Source organism: Oncorhynchus nerka, linkage group LG20 (assembly GCF_034236695.1).
Source record: "Oncorhynchus nerka isolate Pitt River linkage group LG20, Oner_Uvic_2.0, whole genome shotgun sequence".
NCBI lineage: Eukaryota > Metazoa > Chordata > Actinopteri > Salmoniformes > Salmonidae > Oncorhynchus > Oncorhynchus nerka.
Window position 1 is genome coordinate 13,747,476 of NC_088415.1, and position 26,323 is coordinate 13,773,798.

General features: G+C 44.7%; 1 protein-coding gene across 1 annotated transcript in view; it reads left to right on the plus strand.

The window, feature by feature from the left end:
• LOC115101848 (plexin A3-like) overlaps window positions 1-26,323 on the plus strand; it is a 237,838-nt gene that overhangs the window by 111,755 nt on the left and 99,760 nt on the right. The window contains 2 exon segments of the mRNA XM_065005252.1: window positions 1,061-1,217; window positions 1,880-1,979. Coding sequence (XP_064861324.1) covers window positions 1,061-1,217; window positions 1,880-1,979 — 257 coding nt within the window.

Here is a 26,323-nt window from a genome sequence, read left to right on the forward strand (position 1 = left end):
TTAATCACAACATGACACTAGCTAATCACAACACGATGCTATTTAATCACAACATGACACTAGCTAATCACAACACTATTTAATCACAACACAATGCTATTTAATCACAACATGACACTAGCTAATCACAACACTATTTAATCACAACACAATGCTATTTAATCACAACATGACACTAGCTAATCACAACACTATTTAATCACAACACAATGCTATTTAATCACAACATGATACTAGCTAATCACAACACGATGCTATTTAATCACAACATGACACTAGCTAATCACAACACGAGTGCTATTTAATCACAACATGACACTAGCTAATCACAACACGCTGCTATTTAATCACAACACGATGCTATTTAATCACAACACGATGCTATTTAATCACAACATGACACTAGCTAATCACAACACGATGCTATTTAATCACAACATGACACTAGCTAATCACAACACGATGCTATTTAATTACAACATGACACTAGCTAATCACAACACAACGCTATTTAATCACAACATGACACTAGCTAATCACAACACAATGCTATTTAATCACAACACGAAACTCGCTAATCACAACACGATGCTCGCTAATCACTACACTATGCTAGCTAATCACAACATGACACAAGCTAATCACAACACGAAGCTAGCTAATCACAACACGAAGCTAGCTAATCACAACACGATGCTAACTAATCACAACACGAAGCTAGCTAATCACAACACGAAGCTAGCTAATCACAACACGAAGCTAGCTTATCACAACACGAAGCTAGCTAATCACGACATGACCAATATGGAGCTGGCTTATTATTAACCTGTCATTGCAGATTTCTGGTTTAGGATACGCAGAGGGATGACTCCAACTGTCAAATAATATACTGCCTCTTCTCTCCCTCCCTCTCTCCCTTTCTCTTCCTCCCTCTCTCTCTCTCCCTCCCTCCCTTTCTCGCTCTCTCTCTCTCCCTCCCTCCCCCCTCTCTCTCCCCCTCTCTCTCTCTCTCACCCTCCCTCTTTCTCTCTCTCACCTTTCCCCCCTCTCCTCCCTCCAGCTGAGTGTGAGAGTGGTCAACGTGCCCAGCCTGTCAGCCGGGGTGACATGTGTGTTTGAGGAGCTGACAGAGAGCCCAGGGGAGGTACTGGCCAAGGGGCAGGTCCTCTGTATGTCCCCCTCCCTCAGAGATGTCCCCTCCCTCACACAGGGATACGGTAAGGCTTCTATCAGAGACTAATATAAATCTAGTACACATTCAAATGTTATAAAACAATGTGCTAGCTATTGAGTGATAATATGTTTTTATTTTCTGATGATCATATTTATCACTATGTGTGAAATGAGCTCTATCGTTCCATACAGCTTTGTGGGTTGTATTATGTCAACTAGTGGTGACGACAGCTGCAATGTGTCTGAAGTACACCAGGTTTTAGTTGTTCGGAGCCATGTGAACATGGGCCTTAATGTGTTTTCAAAAAATTATGAAAAACAACTGAATGCTCTTACCGGATGGACTGATGGATGGGAACCTGAAAAGTGCAGTAGCTCATTTTTTGTTCCATTAGTAGCAGTTATTGAAAGTCCACTGGAAATGTTTTGCCAATTATCTTGAAGTCAAGCCTACAGGTATAATTGGACTAGCAGCAGAGATGTGGCCTGTTTGTAGGGTTCTGTTTTGGACTATAAGTGCACTTCTCTTGCTAATGGAAATGGTAGATAAAAGACAGGAGCAATCAGACATTTTTATCAACATCTACATTATTGAATTAGACAGAAGAACATTATTTTTCTGGGGTATAGCACCTGGAATGGGACTGATAATGGTTTCAGAGCCTCTAGGCTGTCTGGTTTACTGTGGGTCTTCTCTTTATTCCAGGGGACAAGAGAGTGCTAAAGCTTTCCCTGAAGTCCAAGGAGACAGGGCACAAATTCATCACCACTGACTTCATCTACTACAACTGCAGCGTGCTCCAGTCGTAAGTATCTATCTGCCATGATCTCTCATCTCTCTGAGGACAAGAGGAAACAGAGGAGCTTTCAGTGAAGTAACATATTGATTGGTTCTGTCCGTCACTTGAAATTCTTTGATGAGTTCTACCGGGCTGTGTAGCCACCTCAGTGTAGAAGAGAGGCTTGACAGATAACAGGTGCCCTATGTTTGGAACGTGGATGTAGTCATGCGTTTGCTCCTTGTCAAGTTGTTTAAATGATTCTATGAAAATAGATGGCATAAAGTCATGTTTATTGTCAATATTTTTCAATGAATTTCAGAAACCGGTACAGAGACATGGACAGGTAGAAGGGACAGAGAAATGGACAGGTACTAGGGACAGAGAAATGGACAGGTAGAATGGACAGAGATAGGACAGGTACTAGGGACAGAGAAATGGACAGGTACACGAGACAGAGAAATGGACAGGTACTAGGGACAGAGAAATGGACAGGTACACGAGACAGAGAAATGGACAGTTAGAAGGGACAGAGAAATGGACAGGTACTAGGGACAGAGAAATGGACAGGTAGAAGGGACAGAGAAATGGACAGGTAGAAGGGACAGAGAAATGGACAGGTACACGAGACAGAGAAATGGACAGGTAGAAGGGACAGAGAAATGGACAGGTACTAGGGACAGAGAAATGGACAGGTACACAAGACAGAGAAATGGACAGGTACTAGGGACAGAGAAATGGACAGGTACACGAGACAGAGAAATTGACAGGAAGAAGAGACATAGAAATGGACAGGTAGAAGGGACAGAGAAATGGACAGGTACACGAGACAGAGAAATGGACAGGTACACGAGACAGAGAAATGGACAGGAAGAAGAGACATAGAAATGGACAGGAAGAAGGGACAGAGAAATGGAAGGTACTGGGGACAGAGAAATGGACAGGTACACGAGACAGAGAAATGGACAGGCAGAAGGGACAGAGAAATGGAAGGTACTGGGGACAGAGAAATACAACAACAAACCTAATGAGAAATCGTAATCATGCAGTGTACACGTCTAGTGATCAGTGGTGTAAAGTACTTAAGTAAAAATAAGTACTGCTGAAGTAGTTTTGGGGAGTATCTGTACTTTACTACATTCCAAAAGAAAATGATGTACTTTTTACTCCATACATTTCCCTGACACCCAAAAGTACTCGTTACATTTTGAATGCTTAGCAGGACAATTAATGGTCTAATTCACACACTTATCAAGAGAACATCCCTGGTCATCCCTACAGCCTCTGATTTGGTGGACTCACTAAACAGAGAACATCCCTGGTCATCCCTACAGCCTCTGATCTGGTGGACTCACTAAACAGAGAACATCCCTGGTCATCCCTACAGCCTCTGATCTGGTGGACTCACTAAACAGAGAACATCCCTGGTCATAACTACAGCCTCTGATCCGGTGGGCTCTGTGTTTTTATTTTTTATTTATTTTTTTGCGACCTGGCCAAGATAAAGCAAAGCAGTGTGACAAAAACAACAACACAGAGTTACACATGGGATAAACAAATGTACAGTCAATAACACAATATAAATATCTATATACAGTGGGTGCAAATGTAGTAAGATTAGGGAGGTAAGGCAATAAATAGGCCATAGTGGTGAAATAATTACAATTTTGGTGCACCCATGACCAGCTCGGAAACCAGATTGCATAGCGGAGAAGATTTGAAGTGGTCGGTGATCTGTTTGTTAGCTTGGCTTTCGAAGACAGGGCAGGATGGATATAGGTCTATAACAGTTTGGGTCTAGAGTGTCTCCCCCTTTGAAGAGGGGGATGACCGCGGCAGCTTTCCAATCTTTAGGGATCTCAGACTATACGAAAGAGAGGTTGAACAGGCTAGTAATAGGGGTTGCAACAATTGCGGCTGATAATTGTATAAAGAGAGCGTCCAGATTGTCTAGCCCTGCTGATTTGTAGGGGTCCAGATTTTGCCGCTCTTTCAGAACATCATCTACCTGGATTTGGGTGAAGGAGAAGCTTATTGAAATTTTGGGTGAAGGAGAATGCTTATTGAAATGATCGATTATGGTGGATTTATCAGTGGTGACAGTGTTTCCTAGCCTCAGTGCAGTGGGAAGCTGGGAGGAGGTACTCTTATTCTCCATGGACTTTACAGTGTCCCGAAACTTTTTACAATTTGTGCTACAGGATGCACATTTTTGTTTGAAAAAGCTAGCCTTTGCTTTCCTGACTGACTGTGTATATTTGTTCCTAACTTCCCTGAAAAGTTGCATATTGCGGGGGCTATTCTATGCTAATGCAGTACTCCACAGAATGTTTTTGTGCTGGTCAAGGGCAGTCAAGTCTGGAGTGAACCAAGGGCTATATCTGTTCTTAGTTCTACATTTTTTGAATGGGGCATGCTTATTTAAGATGGTGAGGAAAGCACTTTTAAAGAATAACCAGGCATCCTCTAGTGGCGTGGTGAGGTCAATATCCTTCCAGGATACCCGGGCCAGGTCGATTCGAAAGGTCTGCTCGCTAAAGTGTTTTAGGGAGCGTTTGACAGTGATGAGGGGTGGTTGTTTGACCGCAGACCCATTACTGATGCAGGCAATGAGGCAGTGATCACTGAGACCCTGGTTGAAGACAGCAGAGGTGTTTTTAGTTGGTCAGGATTATATCTATGAGGGTGCCTGTGTTTACGGATTTGTGGTTGTACCTGGTAGGTTCCTTGATAATTTGTGTGAGATTGATAGCACCTTAGGTTGTAGGACGCCCAGGGTGTTAAGAATATCCCAGTTTACGTCACCTAACAGTACGAACTCTGAAGATAAATGGGGGGCAATCAATTCACATATGGTGTCCAGGGCACAGCTGGGGGCTGGGTGGGGTCTATACCAAGCGGCTTCAGTGAGAGACTTATTTCTGGAAAGGTGGCTTTTTAAAAGTAGAAGCTCGAACTGTTTGGGTACAGACCTGGATATCATGACATATCTCTGCAGTATATTGCGACTCTGCCCCCTTTGGCAGTTCTATCTTAGTGGAAAATGTTGTAGTTGGGGATGGAAATTTCTGAATTTTTGGTGGCCTTCCTAAGCCAGCATTCAGACATGGCTAGGACATCAGGGTTGGCGGAGTGTGCTAAGGCAGGGAATAAAACCAATTTAGGGAGGAGGTTTCTGATGTTAACAAACCAAGGCTTTTACGGTTACAGAAGTCAAGAAATGACAACGCCTGGGGAATAGGTGTGATACTGGGGACTACAGGGCCTGGGTTAACCTCTACATCACCAGAGGAACAGAGGAGGAGTAGGATAAGGGTGCGGCTAAAGGCTATAGAGCGTTGGGAACAGAGAATAAAAGAAGCAGATTTCTGGGTGTGGTAGAATAGATTCAGGGCATAATGTACAGACAAGGGTATGGTAGGATGTGAGTACAGTGGAGGTAAACCTAGGCGTTGAGTGACGGTGAGAGAGGTTGTCTCTGGTGGCACCGGTTAAGCCAGGTGAGGTCTCTGCGTGTGTGGGTGGTGGGACAAAAGAGCTATCTAAGGCAAGGTGAGTGGGACTGAGGGCTCTACAGTGAAATAAAACAATAAGAACTAGCTGAGACAGCAGTAGACAAGGCATACTGACATTAGAGAGAGACATAAAGCAGTCACAGGTGTTGATCGGGGGAGCTAAGACAACAACGGGTAAATGGCGATGAATGGGCCGAGCGGGTCAGTTAGTTACACACAGGAGGACCTGAGTTACCGTGTTATTGAAATAGTCCAGGGGGGCTGGGTGACCATAGGACAGGATTTTTACATACATTTACAAATGAGGCTCTTATACCGTGTTGACCTCCAGTGGAACATAGTGCATCTAAATCTTTTCAGGGGGCATCAGCTGGGGTTTAGGTGTCTCCGAAGGTGGTGATTGACCATAGGAGTTTGTTCAGGATCCAAAGAACAGCCATAGTCAGTGAGTCAAGTAGCCGTTCAGTAGTCAGTACTACGCTAGGCGAGCAGAAGACACAGCATTTAGAAAGCTAGCGGGCCGGGGCAAGAAGATGGGTCTTGGGGGACCTCGCAATGGAACAGCCTGTTGAGACCACATCGTGCGATTACGTCAACAGACCAGTCGTGATGGATCGGCGGGGCTCGTGTCGACAATGAAGGGTCCAGGCCAATTGGCAAAAGAGGTATTGTAGCCCTAGAATTAGATGGTATATGGGCCTAATTGGTGCTTGCTTCGGACAGAGGTGTTAGCTGACAGTAGCCATTCGGTAGCAGCTAGCTAGCTGCAATGACCCGGTGTAATGATCCAGAGCGGCAGGAATCCGGTGATGTGGTAGAGAGAAGCAGTCCGATATGCTCTGTGTTGATATCGCGCTGTGAAGACTGGCATGTATTGTCCGAGCAAAAGCTGGCGGTGTCCGAGCTAAAAGTGAAGACCGCTAGCCGTGGCTAACAAAGACTAGTAGCTAGTTAGCTGGCTAGCTCCTGACAGAGGTTCCAGTTATAAGGAATAAAAAATTGCAGATCCGTACCACATTGGGTGAGGCGGGTTGCAGGAAGGTATATTTAGTTTGTAGATAGAAAGATAGAAAGTGATTCAAAAGTATAAGAGCAAAAAAAAAATCTATTTAGAAGGGATAAGACACGGGATAAGACAAAGACAAACACAACACACGTCCGACTGCTACACCATCTTGGAATCATCACTAAAAACGTTTGCAAATGATGTCTGAGTGTTGGAGCGTGCCCCTGGCTATCAGTAAAAATACATTTAAAAAAGGGTGCAGTCTGGTTTTCTTAATATAAGGAATTTGAAATTATTTATACTTTTATTTAAACTTTTGATACTTAAGTATATTTTAACAATAACATTTACTTTTGATACTTAAGTTTATTTTAAACCAAATACTTTGACTTTTACTCAAGTAAGGATTTTACTTGGTGACTTTTTTCATTTTCTATTAAGGTATCTTTACTTTTACTCAAATATGACAATTGGGTACTTTTTCCACCACTGCTAGTGACACTGCTATGTCCTCTTCCACTTTCCATGTTATCCATCATACGACCACTGGACACAGGACCAGATAACATCCAGGACAGGCTGGCCAGATGTTGCTAGCTAATATGATTTGAGAAGGCCCGGGTCTGTAACAGTAGCAGGCTCATGCAGGGTAGGGCCAGGCAGGGTAGGGGACAGGTAGGGTAGGGCCAGGTAGGGTAGGGCCAGGTAGGGCAGGGTAGGGTCCAGGGAGGGTAGGGTAGGGTAGGGGCCAGGCAGGGTAGGGACAGGTAGGGTAGGGCAGGTTAGGGGCCAGGAAGGGTAGGGGCCAGGCAGGGTAGGGCCAGATAGGGCAGGGTAGGGGCCAGGCAGGGTAGGGCCAGGTAGGGTAGGGTAGGATCCAGGCAGGGTAGGGCCGGGTATGGCAGGGTAGGGGTCAGGCAGCGTAGGGTCCAGGCAGGGTAGGGGGCAGGCAGGCTAGGGCCAGGCAGGGTAGGGGCCAGGCAGGGTAGGGGGCAGGCAGGGTAGGGGCCAGGCAGGCTAGGGCCAGGCAGGGCAGGGTAGGGTAGTGCAGGTCCAGGCAGACATCCAGACCACAGCTTTGCTGAGGCAGAACAATGGGACTGCATCTCTCCGAGGATCAGTCAGAGCCCCTTGCTCAGAGCCTCTCGCTGGCTTCAGCTTCAGCACGGAGCTCCATGCCAAGGTCTCGTCTTTCTTCTGTTCTGTTTGTGGAGCAACGGCGTTTTACTGGCATATGTGCACATTTGCACTTCAGCACTGAGTCGATGGCGTGGGTGTGAGAGGCTTTTTTTCTCAACATGGAGGAGTGTATGACATGGAGTATCATTCTGAATATTGTGTATATTGCCATTGTTTTTAAATTAGCATGATGCCTCACAGTTTAAGATGAAGACGTTAACACAGAAAAAGCAAAGACATATCGGTGGTCTGGCAACTTCACTCTTCATCACATCCAAACATGCTAAAAATAATTTGTTTGCAGCTAAATGAATGGGTGTTTATGTCAGAGAATAACATGTCCTTGTCGGCTGACAGAATGCATACACAACAATGAATTCTCTAGTGTAAGGAAGCAGGGCAACATAATCCATGCAGGGCTCGCCAGTTGCCATAGCAACCTAGCAGAGGCCTACCTTGCCAGAGCGGTCTGCCTGAAGCCTATGCCAGATTTCCTCTTTTCACAAAGGCCCTGTGGGACCATTTAGCCCTTGAATTGTTTCCCCCTCTGGTGTTTGCTGGCGGACAGCGCTCACTCACCCCAGCCCTGCTACGTTGGCACCCATTTTCTTCTCAAAACAATTCTTTAGCAACCCAGCCGTAAGAGCTGCTTCCCATCTCCTGGAATAATGACCACCTGTGAATGGGAAGGACATTAGCTCTGAAACTAGAGTCTGACTGATTATACACTTTTACCAAATCACCCCCTGGCATTTTAGGCATTTCAGAACAAAGGCAATTTTTTATAAGACATTATGAAATCTCTGGGATACCTTTTGAATCTTTCTCATGTCTCCCCAGCAACGCCTTCATTATTTACCTGATTCTCCAAAGGCATTCATATTTGGTAGAAACCCAGTCAGATCTACACATTTTGTCACTCAGAAACAAGCTCCAACTAGCCAACGTTAACACTAGTTTCCGCATACAGCAGTCCAATAGGCTACTGAGTCCACTTCCAAGCAATGATGTTAGGAAGGAAACTCCCTTCATTAGTGGTTCAGGTTTTGGCTGTTCTGTGTTTCTCAGGCTTCACTGAAATTAGACCGAAGTGAATTGATGTAGTTTTTACCCCCGATGCAGCATATTGCATATCTCAGCAAGACATGCTGATCTACACATATTATCTACAGCAGATCTCGTCCTCCTGCAGTGGAAGACAGCACTGTATCATGCAGCCTTACAGCCCGGCGATACTCATAGCTCTCTTATTAAAGCAGGCCTTAACATTTCCTTTCCATAAGTTCGGTGTACTGACTCTACTGATACCTACTTTATTGAGGAAAAATGTACTTTCTATGCCTGTGATATGTGGTTAAGATGAATGTGCTCACTGTAAATCACTGTGGATAAGAGAGTCTACTAAATGACTAAAATGTCAAATATAAAATGTGTACTATATGTCTGGAGCAGGCGTTGTAAATCTCCATGAATACACTGACTCAAAACATCGTATTAACATGGCCAACGTATAGCCAGCCTGCCGGATTAAAAATGCTTTGGTATTATTTTCCAGGTGTATATGTGGCTTGCCTCTGAAATGCTTTTTGTTATTCCCCACCAACAGGGAGGCAGCAGCTCAGCATTCTGCTGTCAGAGATTATACAGTGCAGTGTAGCATAGGAGTGAGTATGAGCAGACTGCTGAGACCCTCCAAAGGGGATTTGAACCTCCAGGGGAAGGATATGATTAGTATAGGACAAAGTACAGGTTCCTCACGCTGTTCAGAATGCAAAAGGCTTCAGAGTGGAGGGGTGACGGGGTGTGGGGAATGCAGACAGGGTCAGAATGAGAGTGGAACGAGGGTTGAAGGAAAATCGCCTGTTATTCTGTCGTCCTCCAATGTGTTGAGAGTCTGACCTCAGCCTGTGCTGCTTATCGTTGATGGTTAGACAGTGTCTATTGTTGATGGTTAGACAGTGTCTGTCGTCTATTGATGGTTAGACAGTGTCTGTCGTCTATTGATGATGGTTAGACAGTGTCTGTTGTCTATCATTGATGGTTAGACAGGGTCAGTTGTCTATTGTTGATGGTTTGACAGGGTCAGTAGTTGATGGTTAAACGGTGTCTGTCATCTATTGATGGTTAGACAGTGTCTGTCGTCTATTGATGATGGTTAGACAGTGTCTGTTGTCTATCATTGATGGTTAGACAGGGTCAGTTGTCTATTGTTGATGGTTTGACAGGGTCAGTAGTTGATGGTTAGACAGAGTCTGTCGTTGATGGTTAGACAGGGTCAGTTGTCTATCGTTGATGGTTAGACAGGGTCAGTAGTTGATGGTTGGACAGTGTCAGTTGTCTATCGTTGATGGTTTGACAGTGTCTGTTGTCTACCGTTGATGGTTAGACAGGGTCAGTGGTTGATGGTTAGACAGTGTCAATAGTTGATGGTTGGTTGATAGTTAGACAGGGTCAGTTGTCTATTGTTGATGGTTTGATGGTGTCAGTTGTCTATCGTTGATGGTTAGACAGTTTCAGTTGTCTATCGTTGATGGTTAAACAGTGTCTGTTGTCTATCGTTGATGGTTAGACAGGGTCAGTTGTCTATCGTTGATGGTTAGACAGGGTCAGTTGTCTATCGTTGATGGTTAGACAGGGTCAGTAGTTGATGGTTGGACAGTGTCAGTAGTTGATGTTTAGACAGTGTCAGTTGTTGACAGTGTCAGTAGTTGATGGTTAGACAGGATCAGTAGTTGATGGTTAGACAGTGTCAGTTGTTGACAGTGTCAGTAGTTGATGGTTAGACAGGGTCAGTAGTTGATGGTTAGACAGGGTCAGTAGTTGATGGTTAGACAGTGTCAGTAGTTGATGGTTAGACAGGGTCAGTAGTTGATGGTTAGACAGGGACAGTAGTTGATGGTTAGACAGGGTCAGTAGTTGATGGTTGGACGGTGTCAGTAGTTGATTGTTAGACAGGGTCAGTAGTTGAGGGTTGGACAGGGTCAGTAGTTGATGGTTGGACGGTGTCAGTAGTTGATGGTTAGACAGGGTCAGTAGTTGAGGGTTGGACAGGGTCAGTAGTTGATGGTTAGACAGGGTCAGTGGTTGATGTTTAGACAGTGTCAGTTGTCTATCGTTGATGGTTTGACAGTGTCTGTTGTCTACCGTTGATGGTTAGACAGGGTCAGTAGTTGATGTTTAGACAGTGTCAGTAGTTGATGTTTAGACAGTGTCAGTAGTTGATGGTTAGACAGGGTCAGTAGTTGATGGTTAGACAGGGTCAGTAGTTGATGGTTAGACAGGGTCAGTAGTTGATGGTTGGACGGTGTCAGTAGTTGATGGTTAGACAGGGTCAGCAGTTGAGGGTTAGACAGGGTCAGTAGTTGATGGTTGGACAGGGTCAGTAGTTGATGGTTAGACAGGGTCAGTATTTGACAGGGTCAGTAGTTGATGGTTAGACAGGGTCAGTAGTTGATGGTTGGACAGGGTCAGTAGTTGATGGTTAGACAGGGTCAGTAGTTGACAGGGTCAGTAGTTGATGGTTAGACAGTGTCAGTTGTTGACAGTGTCAGTAGTTGATGGTTGGACAGGGTCAGTGGTTGATGGTTAGACCGGGTCAGTAGTTGATGGTTAGACAGGGTCAGTAGTTGATGGTTAGACAGTGTCAGTTGTTGACAGTGTAAGTGGTTGATGGTTGGACAGGGTCAGTAGTTGATGGTTAGACAGGGTCAGTGGTTGATGGTTAGACAGGGTCAGTAGTTGATGGTTAGACAGGGTCAGTAGTTGATGGTTAGACAGGGTCAGTAGTTGATGGTTAGACAGGGTCAGTAGTTGATGGTTAGACAGGGTCAGTTGTTGACAGGGTCAGTAGTAGATGGTTAGACAGGGTCAGGAGTTGATGGTTAGACAGGGTCAGTAGTTGATGGTTAGACAGGGTCAGTAGTTGATGGTTAGACAGTGTCAGTTGTTGACAGTGTCAGTGGTTGATGGTTGGACAGGGTCAGTAGTTGATGGTTAGACAGGGTCAGTGGTTGATGGTTAGACAGGGTCAGTAGTTGATGGTTAGACTGTGTCAGTTGTCTATTGTTGATGGTTAGACAGTGTCTGTAGTTGATGTTTAGACAGGGTCAGTAGTTGATGGTTAATCAGTGTCAGTAGTTGATGGTTGGACAGGGCCAGTGGTTGATGGTTAGACAGTGTCAGTAGTTGATGGTTAGACAGTGTCGGTAGTTGATGGTTGGACAGGGTCAGTAGTTGATGGTTAGACAGGGTCAGTAGTTGATGGTTAGACAGGATCAGTAGTTGATGGTTAGACTGTGTCAGTTGTCTATTGTTGATGGTTAGACAGTGTCAGTAGTTGATGGTTAGACAGGGTCTGTCAGTCGTTGATGGTTAGACAGGGTCAGTAGTTGATGGTTAGACTGTGTCAGTTGTCTATTGTTGATGGTTAGACAGTGTCAGTAGTTGATGGTTAGACAGGGTCTGTCGTCTATCGTTGATGGTTGGACAGGGTCAGTAGTTGATGATTAGACAGGGTCAGTAGTTGATGGTTAGACAGGGTCAGTAGTTGATGGTTGGACAGTGTCAGTAGTTGATGATTAGACAGTGTCAGTAGTTGATGGTTGGACTGTGTCAGTAGTTGATGATTAGACAGTGTCAGTAGTTGATGATTAGACAGGGTCAGTAGTTGACAGGGTCAGTAGTTGATGGTTAGACAGTGTCAGTAGTTGATGATTAGACAGGGTCAGTAGTTGACAGGGTCAGTAGTTGAAGATTAGACAGGGTCAGTAGTTGATGGTTAGACAGGGTCAGTAGTTGATGATTAGACAGAGTCAGTAGTTGATGGTTAGACAGGGTCAGTAGTTGATGGTTAGACAGGGTCAGTACTTGATGATTAGACAGGGTCAGTAGTTGATGGTTAGACAGGGTCAGTAGTTGATGGTTAGACAGGGTCAGTAGTTGATGATTAGACAGGGTCAGTAGTTGATGATTAGACAGGGTCAGTAGTTGATGGTTAGACAGGGTCAGTAGTTGATGGTTAGACAGGGTCAGTTGTTGACAGGGTCAGTAGTAGATGGTTAGACAGGGTCAGGAGTTGATGGTTAGACAGGGTCAGTAGTTGATGGTTAGACAGGGTCAGTAGTTGATGGTTAGACAGTGTCAGTTGTTGACAGTGTCAGTGGTTGATGGTTAGACAGGGTCAGTAGTTGATGGTTAGACAGGGTCAGTAGTTGATGATTAGACAGTGTCAGTAGTTGATGGTTGGACTGTGTCAGTAGTTGATGATTAGACAGTGTCAGTAGTTGATGATTAGACAGTGTCAGTAGTTGATGATTAGACAGGGTCAGTAGTTGACAGGGTCAGTAGTTGATGGTTAGACAGTGTCAGTAGTTGATGATTAGACAGGGTCAGTAGTTGACAGGGTCAGTAGTTGAAGATTAGACAGGGTCAGTAGTTGATGGTTAGACAGGGTCAGTAGTTGATGATTAGACAGGGTCAGTAGTTGATGGTTAGACAGGGTCAGTAGTTGATGGTTAGACAGGGTCAGTAGTTGATGATTAGACAGGGTCAGTAGTTGATGGTTAGACAGGGTCAGTAGTTGATGGTTAGACAGGGTCAGTAGTTGATGATTAGACAGGGTCAGTAGTTGATGATTAGACAGGGTCAGTAGTTGATGGTTAGACAGGGTCAGTAGTTGATGGTTAGACAGGGTCAGTATTTGACAGGGTCAGTAGTTGATGGTTAGACAGGGTCAGTAGTTGATGGTTGGACAGGGTCAGTAGTTGATGGTTGGACAGGGTCAGTAGTTGAGATTAGACAGGGTCAGTTAGACAGGGTCAGTAGTTGATGGTTAGACAGTGTCAGTAGTTGATGATTAGACAGTGTCAGTAGTTGATGATTAGACAGTGTCAGTAGTTGATGATTAGACAGGGTCAGTAGTTGACAGGGTCAGTAGTTGATGGTTAGACAGTGTCAGTAGTTGATGATTAGACAGGGTCAGTAGTTGACAGGGTCAGTAGTTGATGATTAGACAGGGTCAGTAGTTGATGGTTAGACAGGGTCAGTAGTTGATGATTAGACAGGGTCAGTAGTTGATGGTTAGACAGGGTCAGTAGTTGATGGTTAGACAGGGTCAGTAGTTGATGATTAGACAGGGTCAGTAGTTGATGGTTAGACAGGGTCAGTAGTTGATGGTTAGACAGGGTCAGTAGTTGATGATTAGACAGGGTCAGTAGTTGATGATTAGACAGGGTCAGTAGTTGATGGTTAGACAGGGTCAGTTGTTGACAGGGTCAGTAGTAGATGGTTAGACAGGGTCAGGAGTTGATGGTTAGACAGGGTCAGTAGTTGATGGTTAGACAGGGTCAGTAGTTGATGGTTAGACAGGGTCAGTTGTTGACAGGGTCAGTATGGTTGAGTGTCAGGTTGATGGTTGGACAGGGTCAGTAGTTGATGGTTAGACAGGGTCAGTGGTTGATGGTTAGACCGGGTCAGTAGTTGATGGTTAGACAGGGTCAGTAGTTGATGGTTAGACTGTGTCAGTTGTCTATTGTTGATGGTTAGACAGTGTCTGTAGTTGATGGTTAGACAGTGTCAGTTGTTGACAGTGTCAGTGGTTGATGGTTGGACAGGGTCAGTAGTTGATGGTTAGACAGGGTCAGTAGTTGATGGTTAGACAGGGTCAGTAGTTGATGTTTAGACAGGGTCAGTAGTTGATGGTTAAACAGTGTCAGTAGTTGATGGTTGGACAGGGCCAGTGGTTGATGGTTAGACAGAGTCAGTAGTTGGTGGTTAGACAGTGTCAGTAGTTGATGGTTAGACAGTGTCGGTAGTTGATGGTTAGACCGTGTCAGTAGTTGATGGTTGGACAGGGTCAGTAGTTGATGGTTAGACAGGGTCAGTAGTTGATGGTTAGACAGGATCAGTAGTTGATGGTTAGACTGTGTCAGTTGTCTATTGTTGATGGTTAGACAGTGTCAGTAGTTGATGGTTAGACAGGGTCTGTCGTCTATCGTTGATGGTTAGACAGGGTCAGTAGTTGATGGTTAGACTGTGTCAGTTGTCTATTGTTGATGGTTAGACAGTGTCAGTAGTTGATGGTTAGACAGGGTCTGTGGGTCATAGTTGATGGTTAGATGGTTGGACAGGGTCAGTAGTTGATGATTAGACAGGGTCAGTAGTTGATGGTTAGACAGGGTCAGTAGTTGATGATTAGACAGGGTCAGTAGTTGATGGTTAGACAGGGTCAGTAGTTGATGGTTGGACAGTGTCAGTAGTTGATGATTAGACAGTGTCAGTAGTTGATGGTTGGACTGTGTCAGTAGTTGATGATTAGACAGTGTCAGTAGTTGATGAGGGTGAGTTATGACAGGGTCAGTAGTGATGGTTGACAGGGTCAGTAGTTGATGGTTAGACAGTGTCAGTAGTTGATGATTAGACAGGGTCAGTAGTTGACAGGGTCAGTAGTTGATGATTAGACAGGGTCAGTAGTTGATGGTTAGACAGGGTCAGTAGTTGATGATTAGACAGGGTCAGTAGTTGATGGTTAGACAGGGTCAGTAGTTGATGGTTAGACAGGGTCAGTAGTTGATGATTAGACAGGGTCAGTAGTTGATGGTTAGACAGGGTCAGTAGTTGATGGTTAGACAGGGTCAGTAGTTGATGATTAGACAGGGTCAGTAGTTGATGATTAGACAGGGTCAGTAGTTGATGGTTAGACAGGGTCAGTAGTTGATGGTTAGACAGGGTCAGTTGTTGACAGGGTCAGTAGTAGATGGTTAGACAGGGTCAGGAGTTGATGGTTAGACAGGGTCAGTTAGTTGAGGGTGGTTTGGTTAGACAGGGTCAGTAGTTGATGGTTAGACAGTGTCAGTTGTTGACAGTGTCAGTGGTTGATGGTTGGACAGGGTCAGTAGTTGATGGTTAGACAGGGTCAGTGGTTGATGGTTAGACCGGGTCAGTAGTTGATGGTTAGACAGGGTCAGTAGTTGATGGTTAGACTGTGTCAGTTGTCTATTGTTGATGGTTAGACAGTGTCTGTAGTTGATGTTTAGACAGGGTCAGTAGTTGATGGTTAAACAGTGTCAGTAGTTGATGGTTGGACAGGGCCAGTGGTTGATGGTTAGACAGAGTCAGTAGTTGGTGGTTAGACAGTGTCAGTAGTTGATGGTTAGACAGTGTCGGTAGTTGATGGTTGGACAGGGTCAGTAGTTGATGGTTAGACAGGGTCAGTAGTTGATGGTTAGACAGGATCAGTAGTTGATGATTAGACAGGGTCAGTAGTTGATGGTTAGACAGTGTCAGTAGTTGATGGTTAGACAGGGTCTGTCGTCTATCGTTGATGGTTAGACAAGGTCAGTAGTTGATGGTTAGACTGTGTCAGTTGTCTATTGTTGATGGTTAGACAGTGTCAGTAGTTGATGATTAGACAAGGTCAGTAGTTGATGGTTGGACAGTGTCAGTAGTTGATGATTAGACAGGGTCAGTAGTTGATGGTTAGACAGGGTCAGTAGTTGATGGTTGGACAGTGTCAGTAGTTGATGATTAGACAGTGTCAGTAGTTGATGGTTGGACAGTGTCAGTAGTTGATGATTAGACAGTGTCAGTAGTTGATGATTAGACAGTGTCAGTAGTTGATGATTAGACAGGGTCAGTAGTTGACAGGGTCAGTAGTTGATGGTTAGACAGTGTCAGTAGTTGATGATTAGACAGGGTCAGTAGTTGACAGGGTCAGTAGTTGATGGTTAGACAGGGTCAGTAGTTGATGATTAGACAGGGTCAGTAGTTGATGGTTAGACAGGGTCAGTAGTTGATGGTTAGACAGGGTCAGTAGTTGATGATTAGACAGGGTCAGTAGTTGATGGTTAGACAGGGTCAGTAGTTGATGGTTAGACAGGGTCAGTAGTTGATGATTAGACATGGTCAGTAGTTGATGGTTAGACAGGGTCAGTAGTTGATGGTTAGACAGTGTCAGTAGTTGATGGTTAGACAGGGTCAGTAGTTGATGATTAGACAGGGTCAGTAGTTGATGGTTAGACAGGGTCAGTAGTTGATGATTAGACAGGGTCAGTAGTTGATGGTTAGACAGGGTCAGTAGTTGATGGTTAGACAGTGTCAGTTGTTGACAGTGTCAGTGGTTGATGGTTGGACAGGGTCAGTAGTTGATGGTTAGACAGGGTCAGTAGTTGATGGTTAGACAGGGTCAGTAGTTGATGGTTAGACTGTGTCAGTTGTCTATTGTTGATGTTTAGACAGGGTCAGTAGTTGATGGTTAAACAGTGTCAGTAGTTGATGGTTGGACAGGGCCAGTGGTTGATGGTTAGACAGTGTCAGTAGTTGATGGTTAGACAGTGTCAGTAGTTGATGGTTAGACCGTGTCAGTAGTTGATGGTTGGACAGGGTCAGTAGTTGATGGTTAGACAGGGTCAGTAGTTGATGGTTAGACAGGATCAGTAGTTGATGGTCAGACAGGGTCTGTCGTCTATCGTTGATGGTTAGACAGGGTCAGTAGTTGATGGTTAGACAGGGTCAGTCTATCGTTGATGGTTAGACAGGGTCAGTAGTTGATGGTTAGACTGTGTCAGTTGTCTATTGTTGATGGTTAGACAGTGTCAGTAGTTGATGGTTAGACAGGGTCTGTCGTCTATCGTTGATGGTTGGACAGGGTCAGTAGTTGATGATTAGACAGGGTCAGTAGTTGATGGTTAGACAGTGTCAGTAGTTGATGATTAGACAGGGTCAGTAGTTGATGTTAGACAGGGTCAGTAGTTGATGGTTGGACAGTGTCAGTAGTTGATGATTAGACAGTGTCAGTAGTTGAATGGTTGGACTGTGTCAGTAGTTGATGATTAGACAGTGTCAGTAGTTGATGATTAGACAGTGTCAGTAGTTGATGATTAGACATGGTCAGTAGTTGACAGGGTCAGTAGTTGATGGTTAGACAGTGTCAGTAGTTGATGATTAGACAGGGTCAGTAGTTGACAGGGTCAGTAGTTGATGATTAGACAGGGTCAGTAGTTGATGGTTAGACAGGGTCAGTAGTTGATGATTAGACAGGGTCAGTAGTTGATGATTAGACAGGGTCAGTAGTTGATGGTTAGACAGGGTCAGTAGTTGATGATTAGACAGGGTCAGTAGTTGATGGTTAGACAGGGTCAGTAGTTGATGGTTAGACAGGGTCAGTAGTTGATGATTAGACAGGGTCAGTAGTTGATGATTGATGGTTGATGGTTGGACAGGGTCAGTAGTTGATGATTAGACAGGGTCAGTAGTTGATGGTTAGACAGGGTCAGTAGTTGATGGTTAGACAGGGTCAGTAGTTGATGATTAGACAGGGTCAGTAGTTGATGGTTGATGGTTGGAGGGTCAGTAGTTGATGTTAGACAGGGTCAGTAGTTGATGGTTAGACAGTGTCAGTAGTTGATGATTAGACAGGGTCAGATAGTTGAGTTGAGGGTCAGGGTCAGTAGTTGATGGTTAGACAGTGTCAGTAGTTGATGATTAGACAGGGTTATGGTTGACAGGGTCAGTAGTTGATGATTAGACAGGGTCAGTAGTTGATGGTTAGACAGGGTCAGTAGTTGATGATTAGACAGGGTCAGTAGTTGATGGTTAGACAGGGTCAGTTGATGGTTGATGGTTATGACAGGGTCAGTAGTTGATGGTTAGACAGGGTCAGTAGTTGATGGTTAGACAGGGTCAGTAGTTGAGGGTCAGTAGTTGGATTAGACAGGGTCAGTAGTTGATGATTAGACAGGGTCAGTAGTTGATGATTAGACAGGGTCAGTAGTTGATGGTTAGACAGGGTCAGTTGATGTTAGACAGGGTCAGTAGTAGATGGTGATAGACAGGGTCAGTAGTTGATGGTTAGACAGGGTCAGTAGTTGATGGTTAGACAGGGTCAGTAGTTGATGGTTAGACAGTGTCAGTTGTTGACAGTGTCAGTGGTTGATGGTTGGACAGGGTCAGTAGTTGATGGTTAGACAGGGTCAGTAGTTGATGGTTAGACAGTGTCAGTAGTTGATGGTTGGACTGTGTCAGTTGATGGACAGTGTCAGTAGTTGATGATTAGACAGTGTCAGTAGTTGATGATTAGACAGGGTCAGTTGATGATTAGACAGGGTCAGTAGTTGACAGGGTCAGTAGTTGATGGTTAGACAGGGTCAGTAGTTGATGATTAGACAGGGTCAGTAGTTGACAGGGTCAGATGAAGATTAGACAGGGTCAGTAGTTGATGGTTAGACAGGGTCAGTAGTTGATGATTAGACAGGGTCAGTAGTTGATGGTTAGACAGGGTCAGTAGTTGATGGTTAGACAGGGTCAGTAGTTGATGATTAGACAGGGTCAGTAGTTGATGGTTAGACAGGGTCAGTAGTTGATGGTTAGACAGGGTCAGTAGTTGATGATTAGACAGGGTCAGTAGTTGATGGTTAGACAGGGTCAGTAGTTGATGGTTAGACAGGGTCAGTAGTTGATGGTTAGACAGGGTCAGTTGTTGACAGGGTCAGTAGTAGATGGTTAGACAGGGTCAGGAGTTGATGGTTAGACAGGGTCAGTAGTTGATGGTTGGACAGTGTCAGTAGTTGATGATTAGACAGTGTCAGTAGTTGATGGTTGGACTGTGTCAGTAGTTGATGATTAGACAGTGTCAGTAGTTGATGATTAGACAGGGTGTCAGGGTAGTTGATGGTTAGACAGGGTCAGTTAGTTGACAGGGTCAGTAGTTGATGGACAGGGTCAGTAGTTGATGATTAGAGGGTCAGTAGTTGACAGGGTCAGTAGTTGATGATTAGACAGGGTCAGTAGTTGATGGTTAGACAGGGTCAGTAGTTGATGATTAGACAGGGTCAGTAGTTGATGGTTAGACAGGGTCAGTAGTTGATGGTTATGACAGGGTCAGGGTTGATGATTAGACAGGGTCAGTAGTTGATGGTTAGACAGGGTCAGTAGTTGATGGTTAGACAGGGTCAGTAGTTGATGATTAGACAGGGTCAGTAGTTGATGATTAGACAGGGTCAGTAGTTGATGGTTAGACAGGGTCAGTAGTTGATGGTTAGACAGGGTCAGTTGTTGACAGGGTCAGTAGTAGATGGTTAGACAGGGTCAGGAGTTGATGGTTAGACAGGGTCAGTAGTTGATGGTTAGACAGTGTCAGTTGTTGACAGTGTCAGTGGTTGATGGTTGGACAGGGTCAGTAGTTGATGGTTAGACAGGGTCAGTGGTTGATGGTTAGACCGGGTCAGTAGTTGATGGTTAGACAGGGTCAGTAGTTGATGGTTAGACTGTGTCAGTTGTCTATTGTTGATGGTTAGACAGTGTCTGTAGTTGACAGTGTCAGTGGTTGATGGTTGGACAGGGTCAGTAGTTGATGGTTAGACAGGGTCAGTAGTTGATGGTTAGACAGGGTCAGTAGTTGATGTTTAGACAGGGTCAGTAGTTGATGGTTAGACAGTGTCAGTAGTTGATGGTTAGACAGGGTCAGTAGTTGATGGTTAGACAGGGTCAGTAGTTGATGGTTAGACAGTGTCAGTTGTTGACAGTGTCAGTGGTTGATGGTTGGACAGGGTCAGTAGTTGATGGTTAGACAGGGTCAGTGGTTGATGGTTAGACAGGGTCAGTAGTTGATGGTTAGACTGTGTCAGTTGTCTATTGTTGATGGTTAGACAGTGTCAGTTGTTGACAGTGTCAGTGGTTGATGGTTGGACAGGGTCAGTAGTTGATGGTTAGACAGGGTCAGTAGTTGATGGTTAGACAGGGTCAGTAGTTGATGTTTAGACAGGGTCAGTAGTTGATGGTTAAACAGTGTCAGTAGTTGATGGTTGGACAGGGCCAGTGGTTGATGGTTAGACAGAGTCAGTAGTTGGTGGTTAGACAGTGTCAGTAGTTGATGGTTAGACAGTGTCGGTAGTTGATGGTTAGACCGTGTCAGTAGTTGATGGTTGGACAGGGTCAGTAGTTGATGGTTAGACAGGGTCAGTAGTTGATGGTTAGACAGGATCAGTAGTTGATGGTTAGACTGTGTAGTTGTTGATGGTTAGACAGTGTCAGTAGTTGATGGTTAGACAGGGTCTGTCAGTAGTTGATGGTTAGACAGGGTCAGTAGTTGATGGTTAGACTGTGTTAGACAGTTGATGTCTATTGTTGATGGTTAGACAGGGTCAGTAGTTGATGGTTAGACTGTGTCAGTTGTCTATCGTTGATGGTTGGACAGGGTCAGTAGTTGATGATTAGACAGGGTCAGTAGTTGATGGTTGGACAGTGTCAGTAGTTGATGATTAGACAGGGTCAGTAGTTGATGGTTAGACAGGGTCAGTAGTTGATGGTTAGACAGGGTCAGTAGTTGATGGTTGGACAGTGTCAGTAGTTGATGATTAGACAGTGTCAGTAGTTGATGATTAGACAGTGTCAGTAGTTGATGATTAGACAGGTCAGTAGTAGTTGACAGGGTCAGTAGTTGATGGTTAGACAGTGTCAGTAGTTGATGATTAGACAGGGGTCAGTGAGTTGACAGGGTCAGTAGTTGATGATTAGACAGGGTCAGTAGTTGATGGTTAGACAGGGTCAGTAGTTGATGGTTAGACAGGGTCAGTAGTTGATGGTTAGACAGGGTCAGTAGTTGATGGTTAGACAGGGTCAGTAGTTGATGGTTAGACAGGGTCAGTAGTTGATGATTAGACAGGGTTAGACAGGGTCAGTAGTTGATGGTTAGACAGGGTTATGGTTGACAGTGTCAGTAGTTGTTGATGTTGAGACAGGGTCAGTAGTTGATGATTAGACAGGGTCAGTTGAGTTGACAGGGTCAGTAGTTGATGGTTAGACATGGTTGTCAGTAGTTGAGGTAGTTGATGGTTAGACAGGGTCAGTAGTTGACAGGGTCAGTAGTTGATGGTTAGACAGTGTCAGTAGTTGATGATTAGACAGTGTCAGTAGTTGATGATTAGACAGGGTCAGTAGTTGACAGGGTCGGTAGTTGATGATTAGACAGGGTCAGTAGTTGATGATTAGACAGGGTTAGTTGACAGGGTCAGTAGTTGATGATTAGACAGGGTCAGTAGTTGATGGTTAGACAGGGTCAGTAGTTGATGATTAGACAGGGTCAGTAGTTGATGGTTAGACAGGGTCAGTAGTTGATGGTTAGACAGGGTCAGTAGTTGATGATTAGACAGGGTCAGTAGTTGATGGTTAGACAGGGTCAGTAGTTGATGGTTAGACAGGGTCAGTAGTTGATGATTAGACAGGGTCAGTAGTTGATGATTAGACAGGGTCAGTAGTTGATGGTTAGACAGGGTCAGTAGTTGATGGTTAGACAGGGTCAGGGTCAGTAGTTGATGGTTAGACAGGGTCAGGAGTTGATGGTTAGACAGGGTCAGTAGTTGAGTTGATGGTTAGACAGTGTCAGTTGTTGACAGTGAGTTGATGGTTAGACAGGGTCAGTAGTTGATGGTTGGACAGGGTCAGTAGTTGATGGTTAGACAGGGTCAGTGGTTGATGGTTAGACAGGGTCAGTAGTTGATGGTTAGACAGGGTCAGTAGTTGATGGTTAGACTGTAGTTGATTGTTGATGGTTAGACAGGGTCAGTAGTTGATGGTTAGACAGGGTCAGTAGTTGATGGTTAGACAGGGTCAGTAGTTGATGGTTAGACAGGGTCAGTTGAGTTGACAGGGTCAGTAGTTGATGGTTAGACAGGGTCAGTAGTTGATGGTTAGACAGGGTCAGTGATTCAGTAGTTGATGGTTAGACAGGGTCAGTGGTTGATGGTTAGACAGGGTCAGTGAGTTGATGGTTGAGACAGGGTCAGTTGTTGACAGTGTTGATGGTTGGACAGGGTCAGTTGAGTTGATGGTTAGACAGGGTCAGTGGTTGATGGTTAGACAGGGTCAGTAGTTGATGGTTAGACAGGGTCAGTAGTTGATGGTTAGACTGTGTCAGTTGTCAGGGTAGTTGTTGATGGTTAGACAGTGATGGTTGTTGACAGGGTCAGTAGTAGATGGTTAGACAGGGTCAGGAGTTGATGGTTAGACAGGGTCAGTAGTTGATGGTTAGACAGGGTCAGTAGTTGATGGTTAGACAGGGTCAGTAGTTGATGGTTAGACAGGGTCAGTAGTTGATGACAGTGTCAGTAGTTGATGGTTAGACAGGGTCAGTAGTTGATGATTAGACAGGGTCAGTAGTTGATGGTTAGACAGGGTCAGTAGTTGATGGTTGGACAGGGTCAGTAGTTGATGGTTAGACAGGGTCAGTAGTTGATGGTTAGACAGGATCAGTAGTTGATGGTTAGACAGTGTCAGTTGTCTATTGTTGATGGTTAGACAGTGTCAGTAGTTGATGGTTAGACAGGGTCTGTCGTCTATCGTTGATGGTTAGACAGGGTCAGTAGTTGATGGTTAGACTGTGTCAGTTGTCTATTGTTGATGGTTAGACAGTGTCAGTAGTTGATGGTTAGACAGGGTCTGTCGTCTATCGTTGATGGTTGGACAGGGTCAGTAGTTGATGATTAGACAGGGTCAGTAGTTGATGGTTAGACAGGGTCAGTAGTTGATGGTTAGACAGGGTCAGTAGTTGATGATTAGACAGGGTCAGTAGTTGATGGTTGGACAGGGTCAGTAGTTGATGATTAGACAGTGTCAGTAGTTGATGGTTAGACAGGGTCAGTAGTTGATGATTAGACAGTGTCAGTAGTTGATGATTAGACAGGGTCAGTAGTTGACAGGGTCAGTAGTTGATGGTTGATGGACAGGGTCAGTAGTTGATGATTAGACAGGGTTAGTTGACAGGGTCAGTAGTTGATGATTAGACAGGGTCAGTAGTTGATGGTTAGACAGGGTCAGTAGTTGATGATTAGACAGGGTCAGTAGTTGATGGTTAGACAGGGTCAGTAGTTGATGGTTAGACAGGGTCAGTAGTTGATGATTAGACAGGGTCAGTAGTTGATGGTTAGACAGGGTCAGTAGTTGATGGTTAGACAGGGTCAGTAGTTGATGGTTAGACAGGGTCAGTAGTTGATGATTAGACAGGGTCAGTAGTTGATGATTAGACAGGGTCAGTAGTTGATGGTTAGACAGGGTCAGTAGTTGATGGTTGGACAGGGTCAGTAGTTGATGGTTAGACAGGGTCAGTTGTTGACAGGGTCAGTAGTAGATGGTTAGACAGGGTCAGGAGTTGATGGTTAGACAGGGTCAGTAGTTGATGGTTAGACAGGGTCAGTAGTTGATGGTTAGACAGTGTCAGTTGTTGACAGTGTCAGTGGTTGATGGTTGGACAGGGTCAGTAGTTGATGGTTAGACAGGGTCAGTAGTTGATGGTTAGACAGGGTCAGTAGTTGATGGTTAGACAGGGTCAGTAGTTGATGGTTAGACTGTGTCAGTTGTCTATTGTTGATGGTTAGACAGTGTCAGTGTCTGTAGTTGATGTTTAGACAGGGTCAGTAGTTGATGGTTAAACAGTGTCAGTAGTTGATGGTTGGACAGGGCCAGTGGTTGATGGTTAGACAGAGTCAGTAGTTGGTGGTTAGACAGTGTCAGTAGTTGATGGTTAGACAGTGTCGGTAGTTGATGGTTGGACAGGGTCAGTAGTTGATGGTTAGACAGGGTCAGTAGTTGATGGTTAGACAGGATCAGTAGTTGATGATTAGACAGGGTCAGTAGTTGATGGTTAGACAGTGTCAGTAGTTGATGGTTAGACAGGGTCTGTGGTTCTATCGTTGATGGTTAGAGGTCAGTAGTTGATGGTTCTGTGTCAGTTGTCTATCGTTGATGGTTGGACAGGGTCAGTAGTTGATGATTAGACAGGGTCAGTAGTTGATGATTAGACAGGGTCAGTAGTTGATGGTTGGACAGTGTCAGTAGTTGATGATTAGACAGGGTCAGTAGTTGATGGTTAGACAGGGTCAGTAGTTGATGGTTGGACAGTGTCAGTAGTTGATGATTAGACAGTGTCAGTAGTTGATGGTTGGACAGTGTCAGTAGTTGATGATTAGACAGTGTCAGTAGTTGATGATTAGACAGTGTCAGTAGTTGATGATTAGACAGGGTCAGTAGTTGATGATTAGACAGGGTCAGTAGTTGATGGTTAGACAGTGTCAGTAGTTGATGATTAGACAGGGTCAGTAGTTGACAGGGTCAGTAGTTGATGATTAGACAGGGTCAGTAGTTGATGGTTAGACAGGGTCAGTAGTTGATGATTAGACAGGGTCAGTAGTTGATGGTTAGACAGGGTCAGTTGAGTTGAGGGTGTAGTTGATGGATTAGTTGATGATTAGACAGGGTCAGTAGTTGATGGTTAGACAGGGTCAGTAGTTGATGGTTAGACAGGGTCAGTAGTTGATGGTCAGTAGTTGATGGTTAGACAGGGTCAGTAGTTGATGGTTAGACAGGGTCAGTAGTTGATGATTAGACAGGGTCAGTAGTTGATGATTAGACAGGGTCAGTAGTTGATGGTTAGACAGGGTCAGTAGTTGATGGTTAGACAGGGTCAGTAGTTGATGGTTGAGTGTCAGTAGTTTGTTAGACAGTGTCAGTAGTTGATGATTAGACAGGGTCAGTAGTTGATGGTTAGACAGGGTCAGTAGTTGATGATTAGACAGGGTCAGACAGGGTCAGTAGTTGATGGTTAGACAGGGTCAGTTGATGTTAGACAGGGTCAGTAGTTGATGGTTGACAGGGTCAGTAGTTGATGGTTAGACAGGGTCAGTAGTTGATGATTAGACAGGGTCAGTAGTTGATGGTTAGACAGGGTCAGTAGTTGATGGTTAGACAGGGTCAGTAGTTGATGGTTAGACAGGGTCAGTAGTTGATGGTTAGACAGGGTCAGTAGTTGATGGTTAGACAGGGTCAGTAGTTGATGATTAGACAGGTCAGTAGTTGATGGTTAGACAGGGTCAGTAGTTGATGGTTAGACAGGGTCAGTAGTTGATGGTTAGACAGGGTCAGTAGTTGATGGATTAGACAGGGTCAGTAGTTGATGGTTAGACAGGGTCAGTAGTTGATGATTAGACAGGGTCAGGGTCAGTAGTTGATGGTTAGACAGGGTCAGTAGTTGATGGTTAGACAGGGTCAGTAGTTGTTAGACAGTGTCAGTAGTTGATGGTTAGACAGGGTCAGTAGTGGTTAGACAGGGTCAGTAGTTGATGGTTAGACAGGGTCAGTAGTTGATGGTTAGACAGGGTCAGTTGTCTAGTTGATGATTAGACAGGGTCAGTAGTTGATGGTTAGACAGGGTCAGTAGTTGATGGTTGGACAGGGTCAGTAGTTGATGGTTAGACAGGGTCAGTAGTTGATGGTTAGACAGTGTCAGTAGTTGATGGTTAGACAGGGTCAGTAGTTGATGGTTAGATGGTTGGACAGGGTCAGTAGTTGAGTTAGACAGGGTCAGTAGTTGATGGTTAGACAGGGTCAGTAGTTGATGGTTGATGTTGATGGTTAGACAGGGTGATGTTGTCTATTGTTGATGGTTAGTGTCAGTAGTTGATGGTTAGACAGTATCGTTGATGGTTAGACAGGGTCAGTAGTTGATGGTTAGACTGTGTCAGTTGTCTATTGTTGATGGTTAGACAGTGTCAGTAGTTGATGGTTAGACAGGGTCTGTCGTCTATCGTTGATGGTTGGACAGGGTCAGTAGTTGATGATTAGACAGGGTCAGGGTCAGTTGAGACAGGTCAGTAGTTGATGGTTAGACAGGGTCAGTAGTTGATGAT